General features: G+C 43.9%; 1 protein-coding gene across 7 annotated transcripts in view; it reads left to right on the top strand.

Annotated features, from left to right (window-relative positions):
- LOC134349192 (vitellogenin-1-like) overlaps positions 1–9,443 on the top strand; it is a 31,497-nt gene extending 22,054 nt beyond the window's left edge. For 5 of the 7 annotated variants that reach the window (XM_063053156.1, XM_063053153.1, XM_063053155.1 and 2 more), the window contains one exon: positions 5,067–9,443. In XM_063053156.1, the coding sequence (XP_062909226.1) occupies positions 5,067–5,214 (148 nt within the window). In that variant the 3' untranslated portion in view covers positions 5,215–9,443. The remainder of the gene's footprint in view (positions 1–5,066) is intronic. The other 2 variants (XR_010018607.1, XR_010018606.1) reach the window with 2 other exon arrangements.
- The last annotated feature ends 6,912 nt before the right edge of the window (positions 9,444–16,355 follow it).

Here is a 16,355-nt window from a genome sequence, read left to right as displayed (position 1 = left end):
AGGGTCTATGAAGTTGATGCTGCTTTGCCTCACTCTGAGTCCATCTCCTGCGTAAACACGGATGCAAAAGATTCTTTTAAGATCTCCCCATCTCTTTTTGCTCCACTCTGATCTTCCAGATGACCAATTTTGTCCCCTACAATCCTTTTGCTCCCAACATAACTGTAGAATCCCTTAGGATTCTCCTTTACCTTGTCTGCTAGAGCAACTTCATGCCTTCTTTTAGCCCTCCTGATTTTTTTTTCTTAAGTGTTCTCTTGCATTTCTTGTGCACTATAAGTACCTCCTTTATTCTACCTGCTTATACCTGCAATGTACCGCCATTTTTTTTTTCTTAACCAGGGCCTCAATATCTCTTGTAAACCAAGATTCCCTACACCAGTTATCTTTACCTTTTATTCTGATAGCCACGTACAAGCTCTATTCTCTCAAAATTTCACTTTTGAAGGCCTCCCACTTACCAAGTACACCTTTGCCAGAAAACAGCCTGTCCCAATCCACACTTGCCAGATCCTTTCTGATGCCATTAAAATTGGCCTTTCTGCACTTTAGAATCTCAACCCACAGACCAGACCTATCTTTTTGCTTATCTACTTTGAAACTAATGGCATTGTGATCACCAGATGCAAAGTGTCCCCCTATGCAAACTTCTGTCACCTGCCCTGTCTCATTCCGTAATAGCAAATCAAGTATCTCATACTCCCTCATTGGAACATCTACATATTGATTAAGAAACCTTTAGCTGTTCTAGCTCTCTGGTTCCCACCCCCGTGCATCTCTAGTTTAAATCCCACGGGGCAGCACTGGAAAACCTTCCTGCTAGGATACTAGTCCCCTTCCAGTTCAGGTGCAAATTGTCTCTTCCGTACTGGTCCCACCTTCCCTGGAAGAGAGCCCAATGATCCAAAAATCTGATGCCATCCCTCCTACAATCAACTTCTTAGCCATGTATTAAATTGTATACTCTTCCTATTTCTGGCCTCACTGTCACGTGACAAAGATAGCTCCTGAGTTCACTATCCTGGAGGTCCTGCCCTTAACTTAACATCTAACTCCCTGAACTCCCTTTGCAGAACCTCGTCACTCTTCCTACCAATGTCATTGGTACCTAGATGGATCATGACCTCTGGTTATTCACCCTCCCACTTAAGAAAGCTGAGGACTCGATCCGAGATGTCCTGGACCCTGTTGTTGTTGTTCGTCCGTCGTCGTCGATGAAGACTTCGACACCATTAGTCACTTTGAGACTGGATGCGGTGTGTGCGAAGATGACTGGTCGGCCAATTCTGGCACGGGATGTCCTGGCACGTGTTGGGCAGACATGTGTAGGCACTGCAGTTGCTGCGCTGGTGGGTCTGGACTTGCGCAGCTGGCGCTTATGTTGTGCTTCAGCAAAGCGTCTTGCTTCGTAAGCTCGACAGCCCTTGTGGATCAGGCCGCGCCAGGTAGGGCGGTTTTGTGCCAGTGTTTCCCAGGAGGTCGTGTCTATGTCAAATGACTTCAGGGAGGCCTTTAGTGTGTCTTTGTAACGTTTCTTCTGCCCTCCGTGCGAGCGTCTTCCAACAGAGAGTTCCCCAAAAAGGAGCTGCTTGGGTATGCGCTCGTCCGGCATGCGGATGACATGACCTGCCCACCGGGTCTGTGCTCTCATCAGCAGTGTGTGGACTGATGGCAGACTTTCTCTAGAGAGAACTTCAGTGTCTGGTACTTTATCTTGCCATCTGATGCCTCATATTCTGCGAAGACAAGTCATGTGGAAATGGTTGAGCTGTCTTGCATGCCTTCGATACACAGTTCACGTTTCACAGGCATACAGGAGGGTAGTGAGTACCACGGCTCTGTAGACCTTCAGTTGTGTTGCTGGACTGATTCCTCAGCGTTCCCATACAGTGGAGCACAGTCTACCGAAAGCAGAACTTGCCTTCGCTATTCTGCAGTTAACTCGGCAGAGGGTGCTGCCGAGGTCAGTAAACTGGTCAACCGCCTGGAGTTTCTGTCGTTTGACTGTGATTTTGGGTTCTGTATACGGTGTACGAGGGGCAGGCTGATGGATGACTTCGGTCTTTTTGTTGTTGACGGTGAGTCCAAAGTTGTCACAAGCCGTGGAGAATTTGTCCATATTGACTTGCATCTCTGGCTCCGAGCCAGCATACAGGGCGCAGTCATCGGCAAAGAGGAAGTCTCTCAGAACAGTCTCCTTCACTTTGCTAATAGCTTGAAGTCTCCTCAGGTTGAAGAGCTTCCCATCCACTCTGTACTTGAGGCTGATTCCAGCATCACTGTCCTGGAAGGCATCATTCAGCATGGCAGTAAACATCATGCTGAACAGTGTGGGTGCGAGCACACAGCCCCGTTTGACACCATTGGTGACTGGGAACGCCTCAGAGGATTTTCCGCTGTCCAGCACTCTGGCCATCATGCCATCATGGAACTGACGTACCATCTGAATGAATTTGGCGGGGCAGCTGAACTTCGAATTGATCCTCCACAGGCCTTGTCGGCAGACAGTGTCGAATGCTTTCGTGAGGTCAACAAAAGTTGTGTAAAGTTCGCGATTCTGCTCCTGACACTTCTCCTGAAGTTGGCGCGCAGCAAAAATCACGTCAATAGTCCCACGACCTTTGCAAAAACCACACTGTGACTCTGGCAGCAGGCCCAGCTCCAGATAAGTGACCAGACGATTTAGCAGGACTCTTGCAAGGGTTTTTCCTGCAATGGAGAGCAGCGAGATTCCTCGGTGGTTGTCGCATACTTGTCGATTGCCCTTCCTCTTGTAGAGGTGTACAATGGATGCATCTTTAAGTTCCTGAGGAATGGATCCTTCCAAAAAGATTGGACCAGCTCGGTTAGCTTCTCTATAAGTACAGGACCACCGGCTTTGTAGATCTCAGCAGGTATGGTGTCTGCTCCTGGGGCTTTGCCACTGGATAGCTGGCTGACAGCTTTCGTGACGTCGGTTACTACCAGTGGGTCATCTGTGGCGCTGTTGATGTCGACATGGGGAATCCTGTCTATCGCCTCATCATTAATAGATGGCAGTCGGTTGAGGATGGCTTCAAAGTGTTCAGCCCATCTCTGCAGGATCTGAGCCTTCTCTGTAATGAGAGCTGTACCATCTATACTCAGGAGGGGGGAACCCCCCAAGAGACTGAGGTCCGTAGAAAGTGTTGAGGGCTTCATAGAATCGTTTCAAGTCGTTTCTGTCAGCGTATCCCTGTATTTCAATCTGCCTTGGCGATCATCCAGACATCTTGCATTTTCCGGCAGAAGGCAATGGCAAACCACTGCTGTAACTTGCCTTGTACGCAGTTCCCCACTACGTCAGAGGCGTGGAGGGAAATCGTCCGCTAACCGGAGAAACCCCGGATGCGACGTAACTTTCCTTTCCTATTCTGGACTATCCTGCGAGCACTGGTAAAGGCGTTTTTCTTGGCAGCTGATGATGGGTTGTTCTGACGGGCACGATGAAGGCAGTGCTGTTCAACAAGTAGAGCCTGTATCTCCTCATCATTCTCATCGAACCAGTCATGCTGCTTGCGGGTAGAGAGCCCCAGCATCTTCAGTGCAGATGAATGGAGAGCATCCCTGAAGCGATCCCAGTCATCCACAGTGCTGCCTGAAAGGTGTAGGTCAGCAAGTTTGGTTTCTAAATCTACAACCAGTGCTGAAGCAATGCTGGGGTTCTTCAACCTGGCCATATTGAATCTTTTCATAGCCTTGTTTCCTTGTGGTCGCCTTTTGGGTCTGATGCGGAGCTTCATTTTGGAAACAATGAGCCTGTGATCTGTCCAGCAGTCAGCATCCCACATGACCTTGGTCACTCTGACATCCTGCCTGTCTTTTCTCCTGACAATGACATAGTCGATAAGATGCCAATGCTTAGAGCGGGGGCACATCCAGGAGGTCTTGTTATGGGTCGGCAGGCAGAAGGTTGTGTTGGTGATGAGGTGTTTGTGTACTGCACAGGTCTTCAGTAAGAGTAGGCTCTTACTGTTGCATTGGACCCCAGCACCCGTGAGACAACATACTATTCAGAATCTTGTTCCCATCCACAGAACTTCCTTTCTATTCCCCTAACTAACAAATCCCCTATCACTCCAGCTTGCCTCCTCCACTTTTCCCCTCTGAATCGCCAAGTCAGACTCAGTGCCAAAGACCTGATTGCTGTGACTTTCCTCAGCTAGGTCACACCACCCCCACTACCCCCCACCCCCCCAGCAGTATCCAAAGAGATATACCCGTTGTTGTGGGGGATGGCCACAGGGGTACTCTGCACTGGCTGTTTAACCCATTTCCCCTTCATGACTCACACAGTTTCCTTTGTCCTGCACCTTGGGTGTAACTACCTCTCTAGATGTCCTATCTACATCCCCCTCAGCCTCCAGAATGATGCAGAGTACATCCAGTTCCAACTCCAACTCCAACTCCGTCTTGTGGTGTTTAGAAACTGCAGCTGGGAGTCCTTCTTGGCGATCTACGATTTGTATTTATTTATCACATGTACATTGAAACGTACGGTGAAATGCGGCGTTCACAATAACGACCAACACACCCTAAGGGTATGATGGGGGCAGCCTGCAATTGTCACCATACATTCTGGTGCCAACATAGCATACCCACAAATCTTTGCAAAACAATAATGGATTTTGGTAATTAAAACAGAAAATACTGAACAGATTGTGGAATATCCGTGGAAAGAGAAACAGGGCCAGCATTTCAACTTTAATCGGAACTAGGAAAAGTCTGAGATTCTTTCTTTTTTTTTTCCCTCTGAAACATAAAACCTGATTGCCCTCTGTTCAAATGTTAACTATCCTGAGTATTTTCTGTTTATTTCATATTTCTAGTAGTTTTATGCCTTTAAGAGATATGGGTAAATGGATTTAAAATTGATCTGACTTGGAAATTGAATGTCTATTTTGTTTGGTATTTACTGTCATATAACAAGTAGACCAGGCGGGTGAAAAGGGTAGGAATTAAATATCATCTGTTGGAATTTAGTAGCCAATCTCAAATTTTGTTTTCACTTTAACTTCCATTAAGTTTATGATTCTGGTTAATTGTAGATTGTACAAGAGAACTACTCCACCCAGAATGTATCAAAATATACCACCAGGAATGTCACCAGCATGGTACCATCACTTAAATAAGCAAGCGAAAATCCTGAGAGATCATGGTCTGGTAATGGGACACTTGTCACAATTTGTTGACTGAGAATTTCCATCACGTTGCCAGATATAATATCTAATAACATTGCAACAGATCAAGACTACTGTGAACAAAGCAACCTTGCTGTTTCCTCAAATGACCTTGAAAATAAAATAGCAATTCAGATACTATAGCTTAGCATGTTTTATTGAGTTTGGAAAATGTCCTGTAAGTCTTAGCTCTATAAACCCAATAAACACAGGAAGGAATGGAGGAGGATATTTTCTACACTGCCTGGTGATAATGTGGAGCTTGCTACTGCGTGGAATGATTGAGTTGGCTAGTGTAAATACATTACCAAGTTAAATTTGTTAAAGAAATAAGCAGCAGCATATATTGATGACTGAGATAATGTGGGAGACCATGTAATATTGATAACTGCATAAACCTATTAAGCTAAATTGCTTTTTTCCCATTTTATTTAATGCCATGTTTTTAGCAATAATGTTAATTTGCAGGTTAGCGGAAGTGACATCTTGTCATTAAAATAACTACTTAATTTCCAGTGTATGAATCTATGCTTACAGTATGTTGCGTCTGTTGTTGCAACATTTTTAAATATTAGTATCTTAGAACAATATTAGATTACTTGTACTTTTTTGTAGATTGACTATATTCTGTCAATGCCTTTAGTAGATTTAATAATACTTCCAATAGTTCATGATTTTTTTCAGGGCTGTCAATAATTTACTCTCAATTTCAATGCAATACTACTTGTAGCGAACTCTTTCAATTATATGACTGGTCTTGCATGTTTCAGCTTGATGTATTTTTTCTTTTTATGAAGTATATCTGAACTCTTAGAAGAACTTGAAACCTTGTATGGCTTTAGCATCAATCAAAAGTGAAGAGAGATGAGAGTATGATGCTACTGAATCAATAGAATTGGTCAGTTTCCAGATCCCCACTTAGTGGCACTAGTAGTCATAAAAATACTGAAATGAAAGAGACGCGAGATGATGGAATATGGAACCAGAAAAGACACTGGGAAATCTCAAACAACAGAGAATCTGCAGATGCTGGGAATCCAAGCAACACATACAAAATGCTGGAGGAACTCAATAGGCCAGGCAGCATCTATGGAAAAAAGCACAGCCGACATTTCAGACCGAGACCTTTCAGAGATTAAAAGATGAAGAGTAGATTTTAAAGGTGGGGGAGGGGAGAGAGAAACACAAGGTGAAACTGTGAGGGGAAGGGATGAAACAAATAGCTGGGAAGTTGACTGGTGAAAGAGATGCAGGGCTAGAGAAGGGGGAGTCTGATAGGTGGGGATAGAAGGCCATGGAAGGAAGAAAAGGGGAGAGGAACACCAGAGGCAGGTCATGGACAGCCAAGGAGATAATCTCAGCAGGTTGAGCAGTGAAGGCGTGAGATAACTGTGGGTTGAGACCCTGCATCAGAAAGAAGAAAGGTTACCAATAAACAGCCATACAAGGCAGGGTGGGACAGAGGCTGGTAGGTGATAGATGCAACTAGATGGGAGGGTATCATGGGCTTTTAGAATCTGGTGGGGGAGAGGAATAGGAAGTGTCATAGTCATAGTCATACCTTATTGATCCCGGGGGAAATTGGATTTTCGTTACAGTTGCTCCATAAATAGTAATAAAACCATAAATAATTAAATAGTGATAAGTGAATTATGCCTGGAAATAAGTCCAGGACCAGCCTATTGGCTCAGGGTGTCTGACCCTCCAAGGGAGGAGTTGTAAATTTTGATGGCCACAGGCAGGAATGACTTCCTATGACGCTCTATGTTGCATCTCGGTGGAATGAGTCTCTGGCTGAATGTACTCCTGTGCCCAACCAGTACATTATGTAGTGGATGGGAGACATTGTCCAAGATGGCATGCAACTTGGACAGCATCCTCTTTTTCAGACACCACCATCAGAGAGTCCAGTTCCATCCCCACAACGTCACTGGCCTTACGAATGAGTTTGTTGATTCTGTTGGTGTCTGCTACCCTCAGCCTGCTGCCCCAGCACACAATAGCAAACATGATAGCACTGGCCACCACAGACTCGTAGAACATCCTCAGCATCGTCCGGCAGATGTTAAATGTGAGCAGAAGGTGAAGAAAACTAGGTGGATGTGTGAGCATGTGTATGGGAGAAAACCTCTTGGTTTTAAGCCACCTAAAATTAGAAAACTCAGCATTCATTCCATTGACAGAAAGTCTGAAAACATTTCAGCCATGCAATCAGAACCTGAGGTCTTGTTCTTTCAGTTTGCATTTTGACCACTGTGCGGCAATGGAGAAGCCTAAGGACAGACAGGTCGGTGTGGGAGTGGGAAGGAGAGTTAAAACAGCATACAACTGGAACCTCAACATGGCTGTCATGGACATAGTGCAGATGCTCCACAAAATGGTCACTTAATGTATGCTTGGCTTCACCAATATTAGCATGCGATAAAATATTATTAGCACAATTATAAATTTCATCTCCAAAGGGAAAATACTGGCTTTATTGACTGAATGTAATTCAGTCAATTCAAAATGTTTTTGAAGTTTCCATTGTCCATGTTTTGCAGCATTATTGCCATCTGAAATGGAGCAGACTTAGCAGTTCAAAACTGGATGTCATGAGCTGATGCGATTTTTAGGTAACAACAAAATTGTATTCCTCTATAATCTGTGACATTGTCATCTGTCATACCCTTCACTCTACCAAGCTCGTGACTAACACTGGGATGTAGAAGTATATTGGAAAATAAGGACATCTTTTTAAAAAAAGCTTCAAAAAGACAGCTTCCATCGTCTAGACCTGACGAAGGGTTTCGGCCCGAAACTTCGACTGTACCTCTTCCTATAGATGCTGCCTGGCCTGCAGCGATCCGCCAGCATTTTGTGTGTGTTGCTTCCATCATCTAGGATCCCCATTACTCAGGGCATGCCCTGACCTCATTTTTACCATTAGGGAGAAGGTAGACACAGACTCAGCCTGCAGACACAGACTCAATGTTGTAGAAACAGCTTCTTCCACTCTACCATTAGATTTATAATAGTCCCTGAACCCTTGAACACTACCTCACTATTTTTGCTCTCTCTTTGCACTAATGATGATCTCCAAAGGGGTTGTCTATTTGTGGGTCTTCAAGTGGCTGAAGAGGCTGATCCAGGATACATATATTTCTGAGGGGCTTCCACAATACTGTCCCGTTCACCACTTGCTGATCATCACAGGACTTAATCAAGGATGTTAGGGTGAATACACTCAAAGGGGAACAATTGTGTGTGACTTTGTTTAACGTGGGGAAGTTGAAACGGGGCAATTATGGTCCTTGACAGATTGGAGTCGGAGTGACAAGGAATGCAAGATGACTGGGGACCCTTTACTGCTGCAGCTTTCCTCTGCCTTCACTGCTGTTGTGATGCGCGACCACCTTCCATCAGTTCCAAGGCTGAGGTCTTAGTTTGACTTCACTTTGTCTGGGACCTCCCCTTCACCTTAAGACCATGTGTCATCCTACCAGGAGCCAAGAGAGCCAGATGTCTCAATCAGGACAAGGGTGACAAAGCTCGGAGAAGATTGTACTGCACTGCAGCCACAAAACAACAAATTTCACGACATACACTGTGACAATAAACCTAATTTGATTCTGATTCTGAGTTGTGCGACTGGTGAGACTACCACACTGCACAGCTGTATATTCATGATAAACAGTGGAAGGCTGATCTAACTAATCCCATGAAGAAAGGCTGAGATTAGCTATCCAGTCATGCCACAATTATACACCCCAATAAGCTAGTGCAGCAGATAAAGCTGATGTGCTACCATTTCATTGCACTCATGTGCCATAATTCATCTTGGTACAAAATGATGAGGCACAGACTGAGAGGACAGCCAGAGACTTTTTCCCAGGGCAGAAATTACTAATATGGAGGGGCCATAATTTTAAAGTGATTGGAGGAAATTATAAGGGGTTTGTCAGAGGTAAGATTTTTACATAAAGAGTGAAGGGTGCAGAGAACACCCTCCTGTGGGGCGGTCGTAGAGGCAGATATTTTAGGGGCAATTAAGAGACTCTTAGATAGGCAAATGAATGATGGAGCAATTGAGGACTACTGTGTGTGGGAGGGAAGGGTTAGATCGATTTTAAAGTAGATTAAAAGGTCCAAAAAGTAGGAAGAGCCTGTACTGTGCTGAAATACTCTATGTTAATATTTCTCAACTTTTTGTCTACATTTAATTTGAAGAACCATGTTTTGTTAATGAAACACACAATTTAACCCTCTAAGACAAGCTAACATAATAGTGCTGTGTCTAAGGTTTATAACATAAATGCTTTTAAATATTTAGGTTATTAACCTTCATAACATAAGTACTATTAATGTTTAATAATATGATATTTAATAATGTTTTTAATAAATATAATTTTAAAAATTTACAATATGAGATGATGTAAGGTGCACACTTTCTTTGTTTCCCTTATTTTCTAGAGTTGGAGGTAGTCCAAAAGATTCATTAAACTAATTACGAGGATGACAGGGTTGTCTTATCAAGAGTGGCAAAATAAATCGGGTCTGTATTGTTTAGAATTGAGGAAGAATATGCAATTTAGAATAAACATTGAAGATTCAAAGAGAACATAACAGAGTACAGGAGATTCTCGAACAAGGAAATAACTAGGCAGTCATCAGTCATTTCAAACTAAGGTGCTTCTGGAATTCTCTACCCCTGAGATCTTTGGAGGTAATTCAGATTCAGATAAATTTATTTATTACGTGTACATTGAAACATATAGTGAAATGCATCATTTGTGTTAACAACCAGCACAACATAAGGATCTGCTGAGGAGAGCCTGTAAGTGCCATCACACATTCAAGTGGCACCATGGCTTGGCAGAACAATACAGAACACAACACAACAGAATACGACAAGCAATAAAACGACAGCAAAACAAGCCCCTTTCCTCAATCCACAGGATAGGCCTCTGGGCCTCCAGTGAATTCATGGACAACAGGCCCTTAACTTCCCCAATGGACTTCGGACTTGTAGACCCAGTGCTTCGGCCATTGGACCTCAACTTCCGGACTTCCAATGAACCTTTGGTCTTTTGTATTACAAGTTCAAGATCAAGTTTAATTATCCTTCAACCATACACATGTATACAGCTAAATGAAACATTGTTCCTCTGGGGCCAAGGTACACAGCATATAGCATACAGTCACACACAGCACAAAGCACTTATACTGTAGTTGTGATAGCACATACAGTCGCTAAAATAATATTAACACAAGTCCCTGAGTGGCCTGCCCTGAAGAGTGATGGTGCATGCGACGTTGTCCTGGAGCCAAGTTTCTGCAAGAACAAGCATGCAGAAGTTTCTCGTCTCGCGCTGAGTCATCTGCTGAGGAAGGTAATCTAGCTCACCTTCCAGGGAGTGAACACTGGAAAACAGCACTGACAGGGGAGCTGGCCTCCAGGGGCCAGCTGCCAAGCCAGCACAGATCCTAGCATGCTCGTTATGCCTCTGTCCGCCCCCAGCACCCACAGCCCTGAGCGGCTGTAACGGTGACTGACCCGCGCATCGACTGAGGCCACGCAGCTCCCCAGCCACCCCCACCCCTCCCACGCCGTCGTCGGTCTCGCCAATGAACCGATGTTATTTTGTATTACCAATGTCTAACAGGGACTTGTGATCATTAAAAAAAAAAGCACTTAAGACACACACTTGTACCATTTGCGGGACCCAGTGAGGCCACTGTGTTGCCATCTTACGGGAAGTTTTAAGTGGAGGGAGGTGATTTTTTGGTAAGAATAACAATTAACCCAGTGTTGTGGCCTGAAACAGATTATCTGTGATTATACTGAGTGGCGGGGCAGACCTGAGGGGCCAGCTGATCTATTACTTCTGTTATTGTCTTTTGTTTAAGTGGATGGAGGTTCATTTGGCGTGGAATCAATTGGTTCAAATTATGTTTTTATTTAGTCTGTGTACAAAGTGTAACAGGCCGGCCAAAGGAGTAGTGGCATCAGCAATGGACATCGAGGCAGATGGTCCTGAGTTCGACTTGGGCCGGGTCCCAACCAGGAGAGCAGGAACATCTGCGCGGAAGAAAGGCCTACGAAAGCCCTATGGACAACTACACTATCCACAGGGTCGCCATGAGTCGATTCCACTCAACAACAACAATACACATGGATGCATCAAAAGTTATCGAAACATATCAAAAGCTTCCTTCTGGAAAGCGTTATAGGGCTATTAAAACAAAAAAAAAGTTCACACTGTCTTATAAGTTTCATCTCCCTGGCAGGTATCTAATCAATCATTCCAGTTAGCTTGCCACAGTACTACACGGTAAACACCTTAAACCACTGTTTACATGTAAATACATGCTGGTATTTATGTACTTATGCACATTTTATTCCATATCCATTCTTTAACCTCTAACTTTATATGATTCTTTATTCTTATCATTGTTGAATGTCTCTTTTTGCTGCACATTGTACCCTGACAAACCTACCGCAGCAAATTCCTGATATATGTAAATAAATATGGCAAATAAAATTTATCCTTGATCTTTGATAAGGTCTTGTGTCATCGTATTTATAGATAATGAAAAACGTGTGTCAAGAGCAAACTGAAAGTAACAAAGTTTATGTTGCTTTTCCAATAAGAAACAAAAAGGATGTGTTAGCAATGCATGTGCTCCTGCATTAGGGGGCAGCAAAACTGCAGTACCGTATTGCCGTGAATGACAATAATCCCGAGGAAAATAGATACCTGAATTAAAACAAGAAACCTGCCAGATTCTGAAGAACAAAGAATATTTCCATGTAATTATTTGATGTTCATTAAATGGTTCTTAAGATACATTTGCTTGTGATGATTTAATCACCAAATTTAATCATCCACTTTCTACGCCTACTCCTCCTGCAGCCTCAGGAAAGTGGACAACATAATCAAGGATTCTCCCCCCCCCCCACCCAGCCCCCCATAATCATTCTCCTTTTCCCTCCATTCATTGGGCAAAAGGTACAAAAGCTTGAAAACAGGTACCAGCAGGATCAAGGAGAACTTCAGATCCCTCTGTTAACAGAGTCTTGAATGGACCTATTATACAGTGCTGATAAAAAGTATTCACCCTCCCCCCCGCCAGAAGATTTCATTTTTTATTGTTTTACAACGTTGAATCGTGGTGGATTTAATTTGGCTTTGTTGTCACTGATCAAAAGAAAAAAAACGCTTTTGTGTCAAAGTGAAAACATATTTATACAAAGTGATCCAAATTAATTTCAAATACAAAACACAAAATAATGAACTGCGTAAGTATTCATCCCTTTACTATGGCACACCAAATCAATGCTGGTCAGCCAATTGGTTTTAGAGGTCACGTAATTAGTTCAATGGAGATCTGTTTTTGGAGAGCTGTGTGTAGTCAAGGTGCTTCAAATGATTGTAGTAAAAATACACCTGTATCTAGAAGGTCCAACTGCTGGTGAGTCAGTATCCTGGCAAAAACTACACGATGAAGAAAAAAAAATGCTCCAAGCAACTCCATGAAAATGTTATTGAAATACACAAGTCAGGAGAGGGATACACGAAAACTTCCAAGTCACCGAATATCCCTTGGAGCACAGTTAAGTCAAATATCAAGAAATAGAAAGAATATGGCACACCTGTAAATCAGCCTAGAGCAGGCTGTCCTCAAAATTTTTCTGTGGCTGAAATGGGAGAGACTGCACATACAACAACTGTTGCCCGGGTGCTTCACCAGTTGCAGCTTTATGGGAAAATGCAAAGAGAAAGCCACTGCTGGGGAAAAAAATCACATAAAATCTCGGCTAGAGTTTGGCAGAAGGCCTGTAGGAGATTCTGATGACAGCTGCAAGAGGGTCCTATGGCCTAATGAAACCAAAATTGAGCTTTTTGGCCATCAGACTAAACGCTATGTTTGGTGTAAGCCAAACACCGCACATCATCAAAACCACACCATCCCTACCGTGAAGCATGGTGGTGGCTGCATCATGCTGTGGGGATGCTTCACTGCAGCAGGCCCTGGAAGGCCTGTGAAGGTGCAGGGTAAAATTAATGCAGCAAAGTACAGGGAAATTCTGGAGGAAAACCTGATGCAGTCTGCAAGAGAACAGCAACTTCGAGAAGATTTGTTTTCCAGCAATGACCCCAAACATAAAGCCAAAGCTACACAGGAATGGCTTAAAAACAACAAAGTTACTGTCCTGGGGTGGCCAAGTCGGAGTCCAGACATCAATCCAATTGACAATTTGTGGCTGGACTTGAAAAGGGCTGTTCACTCCTAGATGAGCTCGATTGCTTTTATACTCGGTTTGTTGTCACTAACTCTGAGCCTCTGAGGAAAGCCACCACTACAACCTGCAACCTGGTCATCTCCGAGGTTGAAGTACACAGATGTTTCCAACGAGTGGACAGCCGCAAGGCTGTGGGACCGGACGGCATTCCAGAGCAGTTACTCAGGATGTGCGCAGCACAATTGCCAGGTGTGTTTACAGACATTTTTAATTTCTCCCTCTCTCAGTGTAGAGTGCCCTCCTGCTTCAAGTTATCCACCATTGTCCTTGAACCAAAAAGGACCAAGGTAACATGCCTGAATGACTGGCGTCCTGTTGCACTCACCTCAATAATAAGCAACACACATCAAAGTTGCTGGCGAACGCAGCAGGCCAGGCAGCATCTCTAGGAAGAGGTACAGTCGACGTTTCAGACCGAGACCCTTCGTCAGGACTAACTGAAGGAAGAGTTAGTAAGAGATTCTCTTACTATCAAATCTCTTACTAACTGTTCCTTCAGTTAGTCCTGACGAAGGGTCTCGGCCTGAAACGTCGACTGTACCTCTTCCTAGAGATGCTGCCTGGCCTGCTGCGTTCACCAGCAACTTTGATGTGTGTTGCTTGAATTTCCAGCATCTGCAGAATTCCTGTTGTTTGCGTCAATAATAAGCAAATGCTTTGAGAGGCTGGTCAAGCACTGCATCTGCAGCCTGCTATCACCCAAACTGGACTGCCTACTCACACAACAGATGATGCAATAACCAGTGCTCTACCCACTGTTCTTACACATTTGGAGAAGAAGGATGCTTATGTGAGAATGCTGTTCTTGGACTACAGTCAGAATTCAACACTATAATTCCATCCAGGCTGAACAGGAAGCTCAGAGACCTTGGCCTTGACCCTGCCTTGTGCAGCTGGATCCTGGACTTCCTGTCAGATCGCTGGCAGGTGGTAAGAGAGGGCTCCCTCACCTCCACCCCTCTGACTCTCAACACAGGAGTTCCTCAAGGCTGTGTACTAAGTACCCATCTTCACTCCCTGTGTACTCATGACTGTGTCGCCACCCACAGCTCTAAGCTGCTAATTAAATTTGCCGACAACACTAAATTGATTGGCCTTATCTCAAACAATAACGAGATGGCCTACAGGGAAGAAGTCATCTCTCTGACACAGTGGTGTCAAGAAAATAACCTCTCCCTCAACGTCACAAAAGCAAAGGAGCTGGTTGTAGATTACAGGAGGAATGGAGACAGGCTAACCACTATTAACATCAAAGGATCTGAGGTTGAGAGGGTAAACAGCTTTAAGTTCCTCAGCATCCACATCACCGAGGACCTCATGTGGTCTGTACACACCAGCTGCGTGGTGAAAAAGGCACAACAGCGCCTCTTTCACCTCAGACGATTGATGAAGTTTGGTATGGGCCCCCAAATCCTAAGGACTTTCTACAGGGGCACAATTGAGAGCATCCTGACTGGCTGCATCACTGCCTGGTTGGGAACTGTACCTCCCTTAATGGCAGGATTCTGCAGAGAGTGGTGCGGACAGCCCAGCGCATCTGTAGTTGTGAACTTCCCATGATTCAGGACATTTAGAAAGACAGGTGTAAAAAATGGTCCCGAGGGATTTTTGGGAACCCGAGTCACCCCAACCATGGTCTATTGCAGCTGCTACCATCTGGGAAACGGTACCACAGCATAAAAGCCAGGATCAACAGGCTCTGGGACAACTTCTTCCACCAGGCTATCAGATTGATTAACTCACGCTCATTTGAGTGAATTTCTATGTTACATTGACTTGTTCTATTTATTATAAATTATAAATTACAATGATTGCACATTGCACATTTAGACAGAAACGCAACGTAAAGATTTTTACTAATGTATGTGAAGGATTTAAGAAATAAAGTCAATTCAATTCAATTCAATCCTCATGCAATCTGACAGTTTTGTAAAGCAGAATGGGGAAAAATTGCAGTGTCCAGATGTGCAAAGCTGATAGAGACCTATCCACACAGTCTCAAAGTTGTAATTTATCTGTGTGATCCAGAATCTCCGGAGGGGAAGGCCCCGAGTCCTCGGCTTCGCTTGTTGGTCGGCGGCCGGGGTGGGGTTGAAGCGCTCGGCAGCGATGGTGCTCAGTGCTCGGTGTCGGAGGGCTAGTCGGAAGCTCGAAGTTTTCGGACAGACTCAGAGTCGGCTGCGGTCGGGGCTTCCAATGCATCGGCAAGTTTGCGGCGCTTGGAGGTTCATGGCAGGGAGAGTTTCTCCTTTCTACCATCTGCGTGAGATGATGAGGCTATCGGGATTTAAGACTTTTTTTTACCGTGCCCATGGTCTGCTCTTTATCAAATTACGACATTGCTTTGCACTGTTGTCACTATATGTTATAATTATGTGGTTTTGTCAGTGTTTATCCTGTGTTTCTGTGATATCTTTCTAGAGGAACATTGTATCATTTTTTAGTGCATGCATTTCTAAATGACAATAAACGAGGACTGAGTGTCCTCATAATCTAATCTAATCTAATTGCTGCCAAAGGTGCTTCTACTAAATACTGATTTAAAGGGGGTGATTACTTATGCAATCAATTATTTTGTGTTTTATACTCTTAATTAAATTAGATCACTTTGTAGAGATCCGTTTTCACTTTGACATAAAGCAGTCTTTTTTCAGTTGCAGAGTGTCGAAAAAAAGCCAGATTAAGTCCACTGTGATTCTCTGTTGTAAAACAGTAAAACATGAAACACTCCAAGGTGGCGATGAATACTTTTTATAGACCCTGTATAATGAAAATGATTTCTGGATTTCTTAATCTACCTCATCATGACCAATCCATTTTCTTTTTAACCATAACACTATTTTCCATATTCTGTTGTTCCTTCTATAATA

This window comes from Mobula hypostoma, chromosome 7, assembly GCF_963921235.1.
Source record: "Mobula hypostoma chromosome 7, sMobHyp1.1, whole genome shotgun sequence".
Taxonomy (NCBI): domain Eukaryota; kingdom Metazoa; phylum Chordata; class Chondrichthyes; order Myliobatiformes; family Myliobatidae; genus Mobula; species Mobula hypostoma.
Note: the sequence above shows the minus strand (reverse complement) of the source record. Positions and strands in the feature narration are given on the sequence as shown.